This window comes from Parasteatoda tepidariorum, chromosome 9 (genome assembly GCF_982258835.1).
Source record: "Parasteatoda tepidariorum strain Cologne lab strain chromosome 9, Ptep-v5.0, whole genome shotgun sequence".
Taxonomy (NCBI): Eukaryota; Metazoa; Arthropoda; class Arachnida; order Araneae; family Theridiidae; genus Parasteatoda; species Parasteatoda tepidariorum.
Genome location: NC_141763.1, coordinates 104,897,039 through 104,917,654, shown reverse-complemented (window position 1 = coordinate 104,917,654; position 20,616 = coordinate 104,897,039). Strand labels below are relative to the sequence as shown.

At 26.8% G+C, this 20,616-nt stretch overlaps 1 protein-coding gene across 1 annotated transcript in view; it reads right to left on the bottom strand.

Moving 5' to 3' along the window:
• LOC107447800 (uncharacterized) overlaps window positions 1-8,652 on the bottom strand; it is a 117,721-nt gene extending 109,069 nt beyond the window's left edge. Inside the window, exon 1 of the mRNA XM_071186833.2 lies at window positions 8,364-8,652. Coding sequence (XP_071042934.1) covers window positions 8,364-8,393 — 30 coding nt within the window. The 5' untranslated portion in view covers window positions 8,394-8,652. The remainder of the gene's footprint in view (window positions 1-8,363) is intronic.
• Window positions 8,653-20,616: the final 11,964 nt, after the last annotated feature.

Below are 20,616 nucleotides of genomic sequence, written 5' to 3'. Positions count from 1 at the left end.
TGGCACAAAAGGGTTAACGCCAAAAAAATATTTCTTTATAATATATACATATTGTTTGTCGAAAGAGGAACAGCTTCTAAACAATGCACGATATACTATGCATTATGAGAATAACAACATTTCTTATAACATATAATCAAAATATTGAGTAATCATTTGATATCATTGTAAAAATACGATACCTTTCCTAAAATACCAAATAGACACAAATTAACTCTTTCAGTGGAGCTTCTTTCTAAATTTGTTTCTTACAAATTAGCTATTTTTAAACTCGACTAAAGGTAACTTTTAATTTTTTGAAAGTTTATCCAACGAAAAACTTGTTTCATGTCAAGCTTTGAACAAATGAACATTTTGTAGTTGGTAATTCCTATTCGATTATTTTTAAATATGAATTCGTAAAAAAACAAGTTTAAAAGAATTTTAAAAAAATAATAATAAATTCTGAAAAGTTATTCGAATTTTTCTCCAAACAGTTTTTGAAGGTAATTTTACAGGCATGCTAAAGATGAAAAGAAAAAAATATCTACCATTTTTTTCAAAAATTTTTGTTAATTTTTCCATTTTAAAATAATAAGCTTAGTAATAAACTATTTGAGAAAGAATTATTTTGTAGGAATAGTTTGCTTCATAATTCATCCAAACATTCAAAACGAATGTGAATATAAAAAGAAATCACTTATACACAATGTAAATGTATCATTTCTAATAATAAGTTGAAATTGTGAGCTCATTTAGATTCTTTTTAAAATAGTTTATTTATTTTCGTTGTGCTTTATTGAACAAAATTACTAGTTCCTCTTCAAACTCGTTTTGGTTTCATACAGTTAGATTATGCACAAGGTAAATAACAGAATTTAATTGAAGAATCCATTACTGTTTATGTATTATAAACATTAAATCTTTGAAACAATAAAACGAATCGTGTTATCAGTTTCCTTTAGTGAAACATAAAAAATAGGAGGATACCTTTTTCAATAAGTGGATTAAAGAAGCATAAAAAAGTTGTTAAAATCGTCTGAAGTATAGTTTGCGAAAAGAGATAAAGAAATTAAATATGAAAAAAGATAGAAGTTGTCTTCTCCCTATAAACAACGTGCAATGACCGCATTGGTAAATAAGAACAAATGAAACATCGTCTGCACATTTGAATAAAACTTTACAATTTAAGTTTTTAAAAGAATTGTTTTTAAAATGGCTTTTAATAATAAGTTTTATTTACTTGTTCTAAATTCTTATTTCAATGGATTTATCGAGAATAAAATGTTTCGCTTTTCTTCCTGAATGCCGATAAACAAACATTTTAATCCATCGTTTTCAAAAGAACCGCTACTGTTGAAATGGATTAAATAATTTTGTACCTAAATAAATGAAAGATACTCATTATTTTGAAAATAGAAAAAAAAAGAAAATTTCAAGCAGTTCAAGAGGACTTTTCACTGAGTGCATTGAAAATAAAATTGGTCATAGTTAGAAAAGAATTGATAAAAAGTTTAAGATGAGTTTCATTGATGCTTTGTCTTTTTATTATGTGCTGTCAGCCTAAACCAACCGAAAATGTTTTAAGGTCTTGTTTTTATACATTTATAGAAATTACTAGTCTTAACAAAAGCAAAAGTTTTGCTTTTCATTGACGGTCTACAAAAGTGTCTTTAATAAATGAATGCCTACGCTATAAATCCTATTTTATTTTTAAATTGAAACTATGTGTGTTAATGACATTTTTTCAATAGCAATAATATAAATTATCTGCCAATTTTGCACGAAATAAAATTAACGCTTACAACAAAAAACATAGTTAAAATGCAATAGTAATAAAACATTACTATAAATGAGAGACTGAAAACAGTTGTATTTAGGAAGTTTAAAAGAAATTCGTACTCTTTTTTATTGTTTTTATTTTTCCTTGGAAGAACAACTAAGATTGCAAAACTAGTTTATCGATGCAAAGGATTTAGAAATTCCATTGCCCAGCAGCAAAAAATTAAAAAAAATCTCACATTTTAAACAAATGTCATTTCGTATAATTCCTAAATTTTAGAAGAAAAAAATTAACAATTCAATAATTTGCAGAAATATGTGAGCTCGCCGAACTTGCAACCCTAGTTATAATTAATTTGATTATATTTAATTTAGTTAATTTTAATTACACTGGTAAACTCAGTAACTTTGAAAATAGATCTGAAGAAAAATGATTCTAAATTTATAATGAGTAAACCGAATAAGTATAATCGAATAAATGACGTTAAAAAAAATATTTATTAACAAAATGTATTCTGGACGATAAGTAAAATGTCTGAGTGAACATTTAAAAAAAAGTCACGTAATGAGCCAGCGGTCATACAAGCGAACCAATTTTTGTTAGATCGTTTATTGTGCTATATTTTTTAAAAGTCACTTCAATGATCACACTTCCGTTTAGCTTTTTGAAACCCATAATTTTTTAACAGATTTCTTTACCGTTCAATGACAATCATAAACAACTTAGAATAAAATGAGACTGTGGAAAATTCGAATTATTTATAAAACTGTAGATTTTCAGTATGAAAAGAAAACTAAAAAAAGATTACCAGGAAGATAACTAAGGAGGATAGAAGGAGATAACCAGGAAGATAAAAGAAAAGAACATGAAGAGTAACATATTTTACATTAAAATCAGAATCGGTTTTAAGAAATTATAAAAAAAAAAAATAAAAAAAATTCATGTTTTAATTTTGCGCCATTATTTTCCGCTCCTACAGTTGAGGGAGAGAGTAAACTGAATACACGGGCATTTTAACAAAGCTTTACTTTTAATTTCAAATTAGGCAGCTCATTTTTTTAATTATAAGATAGACAGAAAATGTTTAATTCAATGAAACTGCAAAAATTCAATTAGTAATAAAATTTTTGATTTTTTGCACAGAAAAAAATAACGCACAAAGAAAGAGAATGCCGAGAACACTTTTAAGCAGAAATAATTTTTAAGAAACTTTTTTAATCTGTTTGATTTTTTTTAGCGTGATCTTCGAATAGAGGAAGGAAAAGTAAGCTGCATAAACAGACATTTTAACTTTTTATTTCAAACTAAGCAACAAGATGTCTTTGTTAAAGACTAACATGAACTTTCTTATTAAATGAAATTGCGAAAAACTCAACTTTTTTTTGTAACTTCTGATTTTATACCGTGGATGGAAATGAACACCTAAAAGAAGATTACCAGGATGATAACAGAAAGGGAACAACATGATGAGCGATATATTTTTAACTTAAAAAAATGTCCAGAAATTGGAGCATCACTTAGGCCAAATCTACAGGAGGAACTCTTTATCGGTTCTCTTAAACTTTGCTCCATTTACTAGGAAAAAAAGTGAAATTGGATGCTTAGGAAATGGAGGTTCATGTATAATTTTGAAATATTTTCATTCTAGAATTTCATGAAGAAAAAAAAAATTAAACAATTAACAATTAAATTTTTTTTTCTAACTTCTTAGTACCTCAATTTTAAATGTGCAATTCCCTTTATAAATAGTATAAAACTGCTTCTCTTTGTTGTTGGTGCATTCTTATTTGCCAAAAAATACCATAAGGTAGTATCTTTAATCAACAAAGATTATCCAGAATGTTTTTGGATGTAATCAGTTTAAAATTAATGAAGTTACTACGGTATTTAACAGCAAAATTTCGATTTATTTTTCTTATAGAAAGGGTAGAGTTGTTAGCTAAACTGTTTATCTGAAACTGTTTCTTAGAAGGTATCTTTATTCTTTTCTGTTTTGATCACAGAGATATTTTAAAAAGCATAGGCTTAAAAATGAATGTGCAGTTTATTTGTTATAAAGTAATCGGGTAGAATGACCTTTTAATGCAACATTTAATGATAATGAGATTTAGTCACCAATTTACAATTATTACGCAATATATAAGTCATGTTTCCTTCTTAATTACTTTTTATAACAAATTTTATGCAAAACTGTGTTCAGTCAACGTGTGTCAATTTAAATAATGAATCTTACTATAGATAAAAATCTAATGAAGGTGTCGCAGTTTTCCATTGTTGTCAATACATTTTTATTGGCTGGAAAATCACATGGTAGGATCTCGTTTTCTCACATTAATTTTATTATTAGTTTGGTTGTCATCAGAATAAAATTGATATAAGTCGAAGTTATTGTTTTGCTATAAATATTCCCTAATTTAAAGCTAACCTGCACTGTTATTACGTTTTCGATTTTCTTTGATTTCTAAATTCAGACTTTAGGAGAATTGTTTTTATTATTATTATAATTAGAATAACGAAATTCTATGCCACATTTTAAGATAAAGTTATTAAAATCGGCTTCTGATCTTCTTAACCGTTTCACAATTGTTATTTTATGGTACAAATTACAATTGTGGCGTAACTACCACTACAAATATTGAATGCCAAATCACTAGTAAATAAGACTTGTTAAATTGATTCCATCTTGAGGTACCTTTTTATTAGATGAAGGTTGACATAGTCTAAAATTAAATTCCCTTCGATGGTGACTTGCTGACGTGGTACGAACTTGCCAACATTGAAGAAGGGATTCACATTAATCAGTTGATTTGCTTAAAAAATATACTGCCCAAAGGAGAAAAAATTATGAGTTATTGTTAATGAGATTTGTTAAATGATTTAGAACTTTACTTTCAATTTCATGCACAAAGTGATAAAGGCAAAAAATTGTATATAAAATATATCCGTCCGTTTGGTTAGTAAATATATTAAATTTCTGTTGTGAACTCTCCAAGTTTGTCATAACAATATACTTTTAATTTTAAATGTTATTTAAAAAAATTATTACTTAAAAAAATGATTTATGTTCATCTTAATAGTATCATAAGGAAAATGTTTGGACGTGGAGGCACAAATGCTCTTTTTAATACATATTTTTAGTTGAACAATTTGAACTGTTTTATGTCAAGAAACAGCAATTATTCAATCATCGGGATTGATGAGGGCTCCCTAGTACAAAATAACTATTTAAAATTTCGAAGCAATAGTAATAATTGTCCTTTTCCCTATTTCTAAATAATATCTTTTGAGAAAAATATGTAGCTTTAAAATAAGAATTTTAAAAACAAGTTTCTGGATGAAGTTTAACAGTAAGTAAGCAAAATTATTAAATTTAATCCCAATCGAATCAGAATATCGAAACCAATTCTATATTAATAAAAAAAAACTATTTCGGAGTCTTTTAAATGAATAAGTTTTTTTTTTTTATTTAACAATTTGCTTAAAGAAACAAAAACGGTTTCTAAGCAGTTGTTGGGCTTGAAAGCGAAGGCAGCAAGATCGAAGACCCTTCGTAAAAATGTTTAAAAATTTTCGAAGTGGAATTGACTGGTCAGCGGACTAAATAAAAGCTCGCGTGGTATCCAATTGTTATCCTGCGAAAGATTTTATAAAATAGCCTTTTTTTAATTATTTCACAGTCATTTTGTACTATTTTTATTTTAACACAATAATGGAACTACTTATAAATTAAAGAAAATCAAAATTCCAACTATATTCATTTTAAATTAAAATAAATTCGAAGCAAGAAATCTAAGTTATTTTAAAAGCATTATAATCAATGTGTCAAAATAGGATAGTTTTACAAAAGTAGAATTTGTGTGAAATTGTGAATGGAACTTTTTTATATAAATAGAATATTTCAGGAAACTGGAAAATAAAATGAAGGAATAATAATCTAAAATTAACATTTTCAATGCCTTTCTTTAATATAAAGTCTTTGTTATGTACAAATTAAACTATTAACCAGCTTCGATTATTCTTTCCTCTTTTTCTAAAATTTTTAGAGATACCGCGGGAGAAACTTTTTATTTCAACCTCTCTTTCACCCACATTTAAAATTAGGGGGGGGGGGGGAGTGAGTAAGCAAAAAAATTAAATAAATAAATAGTTTCAAATGCTGAAATTGTTTTTTTAACTATCTAAATGCAAACAAATTGCAGCATGATTGTGGAGTGGGGAAGTTATCCTGTTAAAATGTGTTTGAATTTTGGTATTTTAAAGCAATTTTTTCTGCAATGAATCGTTGAGTTAAAGTTATCCTGAATTCACATTTCGCTAAAATTTAAAATAGCGATGGACAGAGTTATAACAACATATGCTTAATACATGAATACATGAGCTTCTACCTGTTGGTAATTTCACTCATCTTCTAACCCACAATTTTTTTATTTTATCGCCACTCAAAATTCCGACCACTTTTCAATTATTTTAAGAAGTTTTTATTGAACCTTTGATGGCTCACGGATAGAGCGTTCGCCTTCCAATGAGGTGAACCGAGTTCGAATTCCTTCAATGGCTGGTAGACGAATCCATATCCAGCTTGCACCGACCACAGTGCTGACGTGAAATATCCTCAATGGTAGACGGATCATGGGTTAGAGTGCCCTTGCCATTAGGCTAACCGTTGGAGGTTTTCGTGGTTTTCCTCTGCATTTAACGCAAATGATGGTTAGTTCCATCAAAAATTCCTCCATGAAGGCAAATTTCTCCCAATATCCAGGAGTTCCATTGTCTTCTGGATTAGGTTCAGAATCACAAGGCTGCGGAGTTTAATATTAGTAGTCCTAAACCCAAAAATTGGGTTAGCTCTTCAACAACGATTTTAAAAAATTAATAAAGAAAAAGGTAAGTTTCATTTGTCATTTTATCGCAAATGTATCTTTAATAATAATACCGATCCCTTTTTGAATAACTTTAAGGAGTTTAAATTTCAACTGCTTTTTTATGTCAAGGAGACAACTCAACTTCTGACCGTTACAAACAGCATTTGCTACTTTAATGACAAATCGAATGCATCGTTAATTAAAATTACAATAATTTTTTAAATAGAGAAATATAAAAATGCGATTTTTCTTTATTAATCAAGTTACTACTATTAATTGGGTGATATTTTCGAATTTTTTTACATTATTTAAAGGATATAACCAACAAATTCATAAAATCATTCCGACTCTTCCTTTATTCACTTGTTGTATCGCGACGAACCAAATTTATGTGCTGCTCTTGAAAAATATTAAGCGAAGATCACTTGTGTACAGTCCATAGCTTCCCTCTATTGAGTAATAAGTTTATAAAACCTATAGAAAGTTTTATCGTCAACTTTAAAAGCTACTCAACGAGAGCTCATAAACAGATCTTTAAAATAATTTTTTTAATTAATTTATACGATTTTTATGCAAAAATAGAAGGCTGTTAGCTTCCCCGTATGAAAAAGACGCATATCCCGGAAAGGTTTAAGCTGCCTATTCCTCTTGCTTGTATCTCCACTGAATTCATTAATTTTCTATTCACAAATTCATGCCTATCAAACTTGATGTTTTAAAAATCCTCTAGTGAAAGTTATTTTTATAAATAAATAATTGTTTAATATTCTCTAATGAATCATATTTCTATAAATATAGTTTACTAATATTTTCAAACGTAAGTTTCAGATTTAAATCGTTTAATGCAGAAAGGGCTCGAAACTGTTTCTAAGAAAGCTAAAAAGAAAACTGCTTTTCTGCTTTTCCTATCAACGCAAAAAAAAATTGAGAAAAAAGTACGTTTAAGATATAAATACCGATTTTACATGAAACCTCATCTATAAATTTATTTTGGAAATTTTTTCACAAACGGGAAAAACCAAAAAAGCTTTCAGGATTCTCAATAGCCATTCTGATTTCACCGAAAGATGAGTTTCTACTAAAATGTAATAAAAAATATTTTGGGAAATGAACATGATTTGAACAGAAAAATGCTTGCATTTATAATTTTTTTTCTCCAGTATTCTCTAAAGAGAAGTATTCTTATAACCAAACATAATTTTTCATTATCTTTAAAGGAAATATACTTTTATAAATGAATTTGATTTTCTAATATTCTATAAAGTGAAATCTTTTTATAATTCAAAATAATTTTCACATGTTCTATAATGAAGATATTTTTATTTATTTTTTTCAGTATTCTATAATGAAAGAAATTTTTCGATTGTTAATTTTCTTTGAATATTCTCTGATGAGTGGTATTTTGATAATGGAGCATATTCTTTCAACACTTTCCAATAAAATATATTTTTTTAATAATTGCGGATTTTTTTTTTTCAAGTTTTCAAACTACACTCTTTGAAATATACTTTGTAAAAGCAAAACATTAAATAATTAAAAAAGAAATTATTGCATTGGAAAATATTTTATTAAAGTAAGACTTAAATAACTTAAATTGCTAACTAACAAAGCAGAAATGATTTATGTTTTTGATGTAATTCATGTATAAAATAAAAAGAAACTATCATCCGACTTAAAAAGTTTATAAACAACAGAAATTGAGGGAAGGTTAAAACATTGCCCACCGGGCTATGGCCTACCTGCAGGGCTATGTTCCGTATCGAACACATACTAATCCGTTAAAGAGCCACTGGAACGTATCGCAAGTGAAACACAACTGGAGCAATCACACAAACACATGCGTCTTCTAAGACGCCGAATTTTACTCTAAACCACTCTTCGGGTATCTCCATTTTCTCCTACTCCTTTTCTTTCTTTTTTAATTCATTCATTCTTTATTTTTTTTATTTTCCCTTCTTGAAATTTTACTTGCAATGAAATTAAAAAATAAAAAGAAAGAAAGAAAAGAACCAAAACTAGCACCGAAACAAGTTGGCCTACATAAGGACAGGTAAACTCCCTTTCGGCACAAACGCATGCGCAGTAACATTCCGTCACGCTGGAAAGTGTGACACCGTTTTTTGTCTTTTTAGGTGTTATTTTCTCCCGACTTAGTAATAAAGTTTCGAAAGCACTGGTGGCATCGATCAATTTATTCCAGAACACTTTCGATTGGAATGAAACAGATGATACATAACCAGTTTTTTTTTTTAGTGTTTTTAATGTTTTTAATTTGTGCCTTTAGAAAAAGAACTAAAAGATGAAAAAGAAAGAGTAATTTTCTTTCTCAATGAAGGAGTTTTATAAATAAGGGTTTTTTAAATAAGGGTGTTTAAAACAGTTTTTAGAGCGCCTAAGTCAATCTGAAGTCAAATTTTATAAGTAATAAATACGTTTTTAAAAGGATACGTGAAACAAATAAATATTTAAAAAAAAAAAATTTATTTTAAATAGTTTATTGCTTAATGCAAAACATATTACAAATTAATTTAAAATTATGTATTTATGTCTAACTACGGAACGCCAACCCTTGTGTGCTTCGCTTATTGAATTACAATCGTGAAACAATTATTACTTCACAATCATTGTTTCGAGTATAACCAGAGTGCTATATCAAAATAAAAAATTGTTAAATTTCAAGTTTCTTTTCGCTGTTCTCACCAACCCCCATTTTCGCTTAGCAATCATTTTTTTTACAATAACCAGATTTTTACATTAAAATAATTATTTTATTAAAACATCTTAAAAGTCTTCATCATTGCACTAACACAGCACAGATTTCCAACTTCTCACACACACACACAGATATATATATATATATATATATATATATATATATATATATATATATATATATATATATATATATATATATATATATATATATATATATATATATATATATATATATATATATATATATATATATATATATATATATATATATATATATATATATATATATAAAACAAAATAAATAAATACAAGGAAACACGGAAAAAGTTAAGAAAAACAATAAGTTTCATTTATTGCTCATAAGCTGCAAGTAAACAGAACTCATTAGATAAGTTGAAAATGAAGATAAAACAAAAGAAAATTATAGACATATGAAGAAGGGGGGGAATAATAATAAGCAACTGATTAAAAAAAAAAGAGAATGAAATTTTTTTTTTAAAAAACAGGAAAAAAAAAAGATATAATCTTTTCATCAGCCCGCACGATTATATCCGCAAAAAAGAGTGCTTTCTGATATTGTATCAATGTAGCTGAAGCAAAATATATTAATACAATACCCCATACTTTTTTTTAATCAGTTGTTTATTATCATTCCCCCCCCCCTTTTTCATATGTCTATAATTCTCCTTTGTTTTATCTTCATTCATTCAGTTACATATATATATATATATATAGGGGAGAGTCGGGTAGCCCCGCCCACTTAAGGAGTATTTTCTTATATTTCTGTATAATATTGAGTAATAATCAATATTTTAGTATGTTTCTATTGTTTTACCATCTAATTGAATAATGCAAAAAGAATAAACCAAAAAAAGAATAGTTGAACTTAAAAAAATAGAAATTTAAAAAAACATGTTTTTCAGCTCTTTTCAAAATGTATCGGGTAGCCCCCGCCCAGTTACAAAAATTATGTTTCTTGGCTATTTTTTCAGGTGTAAATGAAAGTGTATTGACAGTAGATAAACCTCATTTATCATTTTTATCACAAAATTGTTTTATTTATTACATATTTATATACTTTTAGTGAATTCTATCATTTAATAACAAAAATTTAATAACAATCATTTAATAACAACAATATTTGTTGTTAAAAATGCATAATGCATTTTTTTAGTATTAAAAGGAAGTTTAATCGAAACATTCAACCAATTTTTCTTAATTTCATGACTACTGTAATCAACATATTTACAAAACTATTGTTTACCATGTTAACAGCTGCATAAATACTTGAAACTTTGAAAATAATCTTTTTTTAATACAACAATTAATGTCCGATGGCCCATTGACTTGAAAAAATATTCTATGCATATGAAATTGACTGTGGGCGGGGCTACCCGACTCTCCCCTATGTGAATAATGGCTAAAGCATTGGAATAACGTCTCTCTCAGTATTTCCAAGAGGAAAAATAAAGGAAATAATTAATAGAGTAACATTATAATTTAAAAAAAATCGAACACAGACCAAAAAAATTAATAAATTTGGAAACGGTTCAGAAAAAATATTGGCGAAGTTCTTCCTCAGGTGGTAGAAATAATTTTTTTTTCTTTTGTAGATTAATAGATCCCACGAGAGAAATTTTTTTTCTGTTTTGAAATTTTAAACCCCTATCAATTATTCTCGTCTATTTTCCTCCGTTGAAATGCTGAGAGAGACGTCATTCCATTGCTTTAGTCATTATTCTTTGATTTATCACCCAATGGACTCATCGTAGGTATATAAAATTAGTGGAAAATTTTCTCTAGATTCCAAACATACCATCAGAAACTTTCTATCTTAAACTAAAAAGGAAAAAAAAATTTATGCAAAGAACTGGATTTTTCCAGTTTTTTCAGGAAAAAATCATGTTTCCAGAAAAAAAATTTGGTCGCAAAATACGGATTCTTTGGATATTTTGAGGTCTTGAACCCAACCCAAAAACTATAAATATGAAAAAAATAAAAACTCCCGCCTATTTTTCCAGGTAAAATCCTCTATTACGTGGACTAAGAAACTTAAAACAAGTTTTTTGCTAATTCATTTGAAAGCTGGTAAATATTGTTTAAAATTAATTAAAGTATTAGGATTGGAGGAAAAGTGCTGAACATTCGGCTTGGTTACCATTAAAGTTTAAGATAAAATAATTTTGAGATCTTAGATTTCAAGATAGTTTCGAAAGCTGACCAAGCTAGTTGCCAAAGGTGACTAGTAAATAAATAATTTAATGAGCTAAAAATCACATTAGGATTATTTATTTTTTTTTTAAAAAGTGAGAAATAGAATGGATATAAAAATAGGCGAATCGAATTAGTAACGGAATTGAATCGTATCTGCTTACCACATTGCTATAATCATTGTATTGACCCCTTGGATGACAAAACGAGCTGTGGTGGGAATTCTTTCTTTTTTCTCAAATTAAGTTCAGCAGTCTCTAATAAAATTTAAACCAAATCATTTTGCTCGGTTATCATTGCAATTTCATTCACAAACTTAGTTTCTAAATTCTTATTCTATTTTCATTTACTATAAAAACTTATTTTTCATCAAAGAAGTTTAGTTCCTAGTTTGTTTGTTTTTTCTAATAATAATTTTTTCTTTTTGTGTTGACTGTACACATTTTAGCATAAAATATATTATAAAAATAAATACAAATTTTCACGATAATTTACTGCAATTGTCATAAAATGCTGAGTAATAAGGTAATAAAAATTATATCATTTGTTATGATATATTGAATGCTGGCTATAAGGAGGATAATTGACGTAATAGTAATAACTTTTTTATTAAAAAAATATTTAAAAGTGAAGAATATTTTTAAAAAAACTCTCTTTTTATAAAAATGAATTATAACCAACAACAAAGATATTGAGGTAATTTTTTTTTTTTTACTTGTTATGCGATGGAAAGAGGAGCCTAACAACAACAAATATTCGAGATATTCAAAACGTTCAAACATTTCAAAACATTCTAGAAAATGAAGTAAATTAATTTTAAGTGGCTCAATGTTTCATGCGCATCTGACTAAATTATTGGATTCATATTCTTTTAGATTGTGGTGAATCTCCATATTTTCGGATCAAAAACATAAATCCGAAAAGAAATAGGTTTTTTTTTTTCTTTCCTTTCTTAACTTAAAATATTGTCGTCACTAATTTATTAGTATACCGTCGATAATAAATAATTAATTACATCTAGACGAATTAATTAGTTAGTATTATAGTTCGAGTAGGGATTATCCGTCAAATATCTATTTTGTGGATTGTTTAGAACGATCCACTATAATAATTAAAGTATAATTTTCATTTTCCTTTTTTAAATATTTGTTTTCTCTTTAAAGTGAATGGAAAATACTCCAACCGTTAAACATGTGAATGTCGACCGTCAAATTATTTACATACATTAACTGAATCGCTTCAGTGCTCAAACCTCAAAAAATTTTAAATATACAAAAAGTGGATGCACTTTTACTTCCACTTCGTGTTATGATCGTAATTCATGAAATTTGAACAATTAAGTGTTAGAAATAATTTGCATTTTTTCTTACAGTTCATTTTTCGAACAATATTTGAAACGAAAACTTAACTGTAATTCTTAACATATTTTGAAAGGAAATGATCAATATGTTAAAGACAGGGCCCTTCCATGCGTTTGTGCAAATTGTTCTTTGCACAATGGCGCCTCCTGAAGAGGGGAGAGCGCCATGTCAATTAAAAAAAAAAAAGGGTCTAGAAGAGATAGTTGTATCCTAAATAAAAATGAGAAAAACTCTTTGTTAGCATCTTTTATTGAGGCTTAAAGAGCAAGATAAGTAAAAAAATTTGGTGTCGTAGTTGTTTCATCCTCGGGTCTAGGTTTTCATTTTCCCTCCCCATCGTATACTAGTAAATAAATATTGTACTAGTAAATAATACTAGTAAATAAATATTGTAATAATTTTTTTGAATTAGCTGGTATTAAGGAAAGCTTTCTACCAAGCATTTTCTGCAATTAATGTTTTTAGCTTTGAGTTAAAAAAAAGCGATGGGAAAAAAACACTATTTTCATATTTTACTTATTTTTATTATAAAAATCGAATACAAATAATTGAACTTCTGGGGTTCATTCTCATAAAAAATTAATTTGAAGTCATTATAGCTTATATTTAGCGTTACAATTCTAGAAATTAAATAAATCTATAACAGGGACACGGGGGAAATAAAAAATTTGTTCCCACAGCGGGAGTTTTGAGGCCTTATGGGTTAATTAGTTAAGATAATTGATCGTGTATTAGAAATGCGATCATAGGTGACCTATTATTATTTTTAATTCGGTCCAAAGTTAAAAAGTTTCAAATTAATTTATATATATAAATTAAGTTGATACTCATTTATACATTTTTGGGACAGGCGTTGTCCCTTCTGCCATAACTCTCTTTTTTACGTTTTCTTCAAATGCCTTCTTGGCAATTTGAAGGCAATTTAAAGCCCCTCCCCAGGTAGCAAAAAGATATGATCTAATATCAGAAAGATGTAATATAATACTGCCGTGCTAGAAAACGCAATACTCTTGAATCCTATCTTCTAATAGTAACATTCGAACTTTTAAAATAATCATCTATTTCATTACTTTTGGTACAGTGCCACATTTTTGTGAAAGGTTATCCCATATTATTAATAAAAAAACAATTATTTATGAAAGAAAACAATAAATGAAATATTAATGAAAATATCATTTTTAGCCATTGTAATTTTATGCGAAAAAGCACAAGATAATATTCAGCGTGAATGAAATTTTTAACTTCTAATAAGGTATTTATGATTCATTAATTTTTAGTAAACTTTATAAATTTCAATGATAGATACATAAAACCTTAAAGTAGTATCGTAGGTAATGTTTTTCCTGTAGAAACATTCAGTGTACAATCTTAACCGCTTAATCGAAACATTCATGATCTAATAAATTTATCAGTGAATATTATGATTGTGCTCATTTTTAACAATGCTCGGTCGTAGTAGTTGACTACTCTGTTAAAACGAATAGTCTGACTATAAATAATAAGTATTGTAGTTAGTTTAGAATAGGCTTGTAAAAACAATGTTTGCTTGCTAATTCGCATCTGAAAGAATTTCACTATAACAATGATAAAGATGAAAATTAATTTTTAGTAAACAAGTTTGCCATGTTAAAATAATTATTAATTAATCGGCTGCTTTTCAGTTAAAACCATTACATTGTAGAATGCTTGAAATTTTATTCATGAGGTGAACACTATTGTTACATTATTTTAAATTTCCTGTTTAAAATATTGTAAAATAAGTTTAACATCTTTATTTTCATTTCTTAAATATAGACATATTTGCATGATTTTGATACATCATTATTTATATTAATTTGTAAATGATAGCTAATGCTCTATGAGCTTGTACAATGTACAAAAATATTTTGATAGTTAAGTGTCATTGTACTTGATCTAAAAAAATTAAAAAGTATTGAATTTGACATTTTTGTATTTGAATATTGTACTTGAATATTTATTTCAAGTAAAAAGGGCACAAAGGTTTTGCACTATAATTTCTTCTTTTTAAAACAATTAAATGAAATTATTACTTGAGAGCAGGGTTTGTTGATTTAAATCAAATGATTTAAAAAAAAAACATTGATTTAAATCAACAAATTTATGTATATATATATTGATTTTAGAAGTTAAAAAACAGTGTTTTAAATTATTGATAATTTTATTATTTTCTTTTCTTAGTTTTAAAATTTATTTTAAATAAATTGCTGCATTAATTAATTTTAGTTAACGAAATTACATTCTTTCTTAGTGTGTGCTAAATTCCAACACATCTGAAATTTCATTTTTAAAAATCTTTTGATTCTTAAGACTGAAAGTACAGATTGAAGTAAATATTTAATGCTGTCTTAATATAGACTTGCATAGCTGTAGAAAGTAATTAATAAACATGAATTTTCTTCAAAAAATAATGCTAATGATGTGAATTGAAATTCTACATTTGAATGAAATTCTACATTTGAATGATCGTGAAAATAAAATCTACGTTATTCTTTATTGGTGGAAAATGTATATTTCGGAAGTTTGAGGTTATATTAAAAAAAAATTACTCTTAATATGCCAAAAATAGAAAAAATAAAAAATTCTGTTGAATTCAGATATTTTTTTTCTGATTTAATGTCATTCTTCCCTTTGAAAGTCTATTTGAAGCAGTAGGGTTATTAACTGGTATTTTTTCTCATAATATGTTTACAGTATCTTTGATATTATCTGATTTTCTATAAAGAAATTTTGTGGAAAAATAAATTCCTATGAGTACATGGATTTTTTAAATTTTTATAGCTTACCTTATCTATTTTGATATAGAAATAAAAATGAATATTTAATATAAAAATATATAGATTAAATATTTATTTATTTTTTGATGAATGACCACATTTATAAACACATTCTGTTTAATTTATTTTGTCATTTTAAAAATCAAGAGGAAAAAAAAAGGAAATCACAATCTTAAATTAAAATTATGGTTTGCTAATTGAGCCGTTGTTTTAATTCCTATATCCGACTGATGTGTATGTTTTTTAAGCATCATTATTTATATTGATTTGTAAATGATTAAAAAATTAACAATAATATGATCTATTAAAAATAGTGAATGTAGAGCTTTGATGAAATTTTATTTTTTAAATAAATTCCTATTAGAAATAATCTAATGCTGTAAAAATTTAATTAAATAGTAAAAAAATATTTGATAAAATTTTGTTATTCACACTGACTTTTACAGAACGTTATGTAAAAATATTTGGAGGCAGAGGCGAACTGTATTTTATATATATATATTGCAACATAGAAATATGTGAATTGTTAAAGAATTCTCTTTCTAAATGATTTTTTCAATCCTGAATTGATGATTTTGAATTCTCATAACATTTTTTTACATTGACATTCTCTTTCACTAATCAATTTTTAAAATAAGCAATGGAAAAAAGTAAGCAGTTGTTTATTCCCACTTTTTTTTTGTTGACTTGCCACATAGTGAGTATTTATTTTCAGGTCTAATAAAAAGGGTTAAAGAGTTTTGCAGTTAGAGTTTTTATTTTTTTTATAAAAGACATATGATAGTTTGCTTGAGAGTGTTTATGAGTTACCTTCCCACTATGTTACTTTTTGCTTTTCTCTTGGCTCTACCAAGATTTTTTGATGCAAGTATTGACAATTTACTCATTGAATTTCATTATAAAAGATATTACAATTTTTTTAAACATTTTCAAATTAAATAATTTGAGTTTAAAATAAATATTCATTATTTAATAATTTTAAATTTGGTTTTTCCATTGTAAAGTTAATTTTTTTTTACAATTTCAGATATAGCTCTTCATCTTTAAGAAATTTTAATATATATTAAAATTTCATGTTTGAAATATTGTGCAACAATAAATTAAACATTTTTATTTAAATATAGACTGATTTTTATTTGAATATAGGCTAATCTGTATGTTTTTGATGCATCATTATTTATATTAATTTGTAAATGATTAAAAAATAAACAATAATATGGTCTATTCAAAATGGTGATTATGGTGAATGTAGAGCTTTGATTAAATTATATTTTTTACATAAATTCCTATTAAAAATAACCTAATGCTGTAAAAATTTAGTTAAACTATAAGAAAAAAATATTTGACAAATGTTGGGTATGCATACTGACTTTTAAAGAATGCTATGTCAAAATATTTGGGGGAAGGGGCTAACTGTATTTAATATATATTTACAACTTTGAAATATGTGAATTGTTAGAGAATTCTCCTTCTATATGATTTTTTCAACCATGAATCGATGATTTTGAATTCTCATAGTATCTTTTTACATTGATGTTTGTTTACATTAATCAAATTTTAAAGTAAACAATGGAAGAAAATAAGCAATCGTTTATTTACCACTTTTCGCCACTTTTTTTGTTGGCTTGTCACAAAGAGTTTTGCTGTTTGAATTTTTTTTCATTGCAATGATAAAGATAAAAATAAATTTTTAGTAAACAGGTTTGCCATGTTAAAATAATTATTAATTAATCAATTACTTTTTAGTTAAAACCATTGCATTTTAGAATGTTTGAAATTTTATTCACAAGTCGAACACTGTTGTTACATTATTTGAATTTCCTGTTTAATATATTGTAAAATGATGAGTTAAATATCTTTATTTTCATTTCATGAATATAGACAGATGTTTTTGATGTATGGTTTATTATATTAACTTATAAATGATAGCAAATATGCTTAAGCATATTGAACTATAATTTCTTCTTTTTTTAAAAAATAATAATAATTAAATAGGCATACAATTATTATTTGAAAGCGGTTATAAGTGAAATATTTTTCCATTCTTGCTCGGTGATACTGAGATTTTTTGCTGCAGGTATTGTTACGGAAATCTACCCTTTAAATTGTAAACATTTTCAAATGAAATGATTTAAATTTTAAAGAAATATTCAATGCTTAATAGTTTTAAATTTACTTTAATTTAATGTTTTCAGTATTTAATGTAGATTAAGTAATGTAGAGATTTAAATTTAGTGTTTTCAATGTAAAGTTAACTTTCTTCTCTTATAATTTTAGCTTCGTCTGCCAGATAAGCAAGCTTATCTACCCAGAAGGAGGCATACACATTTGAGATTAGGTGCTGTACAATGCAAACGGAAATTAATATTCTGGTAGAAAACTGGGAGCCATATATTCGATCCTGACAGAGAGCAAAACAACTGGAGGTTCTCTTTAAATCTGCCGGAGCTGAAAGTTTGAAGAAAGGTGCATCCCTGTGCAATTCATCCTTGCTGTGTGTTTGTGTGATATGCGCAATTGCTGCGGACCATTTTATAAAATCTTTCCACAAAGCAAAGATTTTCAGTTTATTGCTCTGAAATATAGTTCAGTTGCACAAAAACAAAAAATTGAATTGAAGAAAAACTTGAAACTGTATGAAATGACTGTAAAGTTTTGGAATTTTTTTAATTTAAAAATAATAATAATTAAAATGATAACTCATGGTCCTACTGTTGCTTTTTGAAATAAAAATAAAAATAATTTTATTTAATTACAAATACGTGTTCTTAACTTATATTTTAACAAAAGAATATTTATAAGCTTATATTAAACAATGATGGTAGGAATGTATTGCTTTTATAGTTGAGTGAAATTATATTTATATTGTGTTTTGTTTTAAAATAAAATAATTAAGTAGTGAAATGTTTGTCATGATTTGATTTGATTTATTTTTTTATTCTTAACTACTGCATTGTGTAATTTATTCTAGTCCTTATAGTTATGTTTAAGTATTGTGAAAATTCAAGAAATTTTAAAGATATCAGAAGCAATTTATTTTAACATCATTGTTAAACAATAACTCTAACTTATGAGCAATTATACTACTAGCATTGTATTTATTACTTCAATTTTGCAGTTCAAATTTGAGATAAGCGTATATATATTTTTATGATGTTTAAATTAATGTAATTGTAAAATAATGATAATAGTAAAAATTTATTTGATTTCTATTATATAATTTCAGAATATAAATAATGAATGATAATTGTGAAATTACAAATGGCTTAAGTTACACATTTAAAATATATATATTTATTACGAACTAACAAATTAAATTGAGATTTTGATAAAATAAGCCCAGTTTTTTTAAAAAAAATGAGTACATTTTAAAATTAAAGACTTGAAAAATATTAATGATATAAAATTTGTCAGAATACCCATTGTATGAATAAAAGAAAAAAATATCAATAAAAGTTGCAATAAAATATTATTTCCTAATTAAGTTTGAAATATTCAAAAAAATCAGCTGAACATAAGATATACTTTGGAGTAAGAGGAGAAAAATGGAAGGTAGCACAATTCACTGATATAATTTTATTTAGTATTTCTGTATTGCTAAGTAAATAATGCATGGAATGACATAAAATTATGTTTTATTGCTTCACAACAATATAGAAAATTAAGTAAAATTATATCGCCGAATTATTCTACTACTATCCATATCTTCCTTTTGCTTACTCCAAAAAAATAAAAAGCGAAGCAAAATAATATCAGAAAATTCAAAATCTAATATTATATAGCATCAAAACTAATGCAAATTAATATTATGGCGAACGCTAGATAATATTATTTTGTATAGAATCTAATATTATATAAGGCTGAGTAAACAGCGACCTTTTGTATCTTTCTAATATTAGAAGTTGTGCAAGATAACGTTAGATTTTACCGATTTTCTGATGTTATATAATATTATGTGCTACTTGGGTCAGTGGTCTCGTGATTGTGTTGCCCGACACGCGTTTTTAAAACATCATTTTCTAACGTTACACTCTCCGGCATCTCCAATAGCTTAATTGGTCTTTTCCATTTTTTGGACAAAATATTTCATAATCTAATATGAGGTTTTTACCCCCTCTTGATGTTGGCAAGAAATATATAATGTCATATATTTAGCCAAGAAAAAAAAACGGCTATAGAGAATAAGTTTTGCGATTATGTGAGAAAGAAAGGGATCTACATCTTTTCCTTAGATTAATATTTTTGCAAAATAATCTGCTGAGAATTCGTACGTTTGTGGAATGAGTATTTATAAACATCGATTTCTACTTATGATATCGATATTACTAGCTAGGAGTGCGATTTCCCATTATTTCGCAGTTTCGATTTCTCGAGCACGCGCAGTGAACTCTTTCAGGAGAAAAGGGGTATATTTTTACGTTATGTTGCGATTCCCCACATTGGCGAAATTTGTATCTAATCCTTGGCATGACAATGACTACAAACATACACCTATGCCCTACCCAGCCACTCCCTTTCCGCGATTGGAAGGGGGGTGTCAAACACGATGCGAGGATGAAAACTACATGTAACCCAAAAACCTGTGTCAGTTGAGGCAAACTGAGCCTTTCTGCCTATCCCATCATTGGCGATGGTCAGTCAGAACTTTGACAACTTTTTCAGCTTTTCTGGTCGGCTAGTTTCTTTAAACAGTCTTAAGGTCGCAGCTGAAAAAGCAAAAAACAAAATAAGGCATGAAGTATGGTTAATTTTAATATTTTCAAATTAAAAGACAAATAGCTATACTGAAAACATTACACGAACTAAAGAAGACATGGGCATAAGGCAAGTACTACTAGCAGTGTTTATATGGTCATCTCTAGCTTGACAATTCTTTCGCTTAGAATCAGAGCAGTTTTTATGCTTTTAGG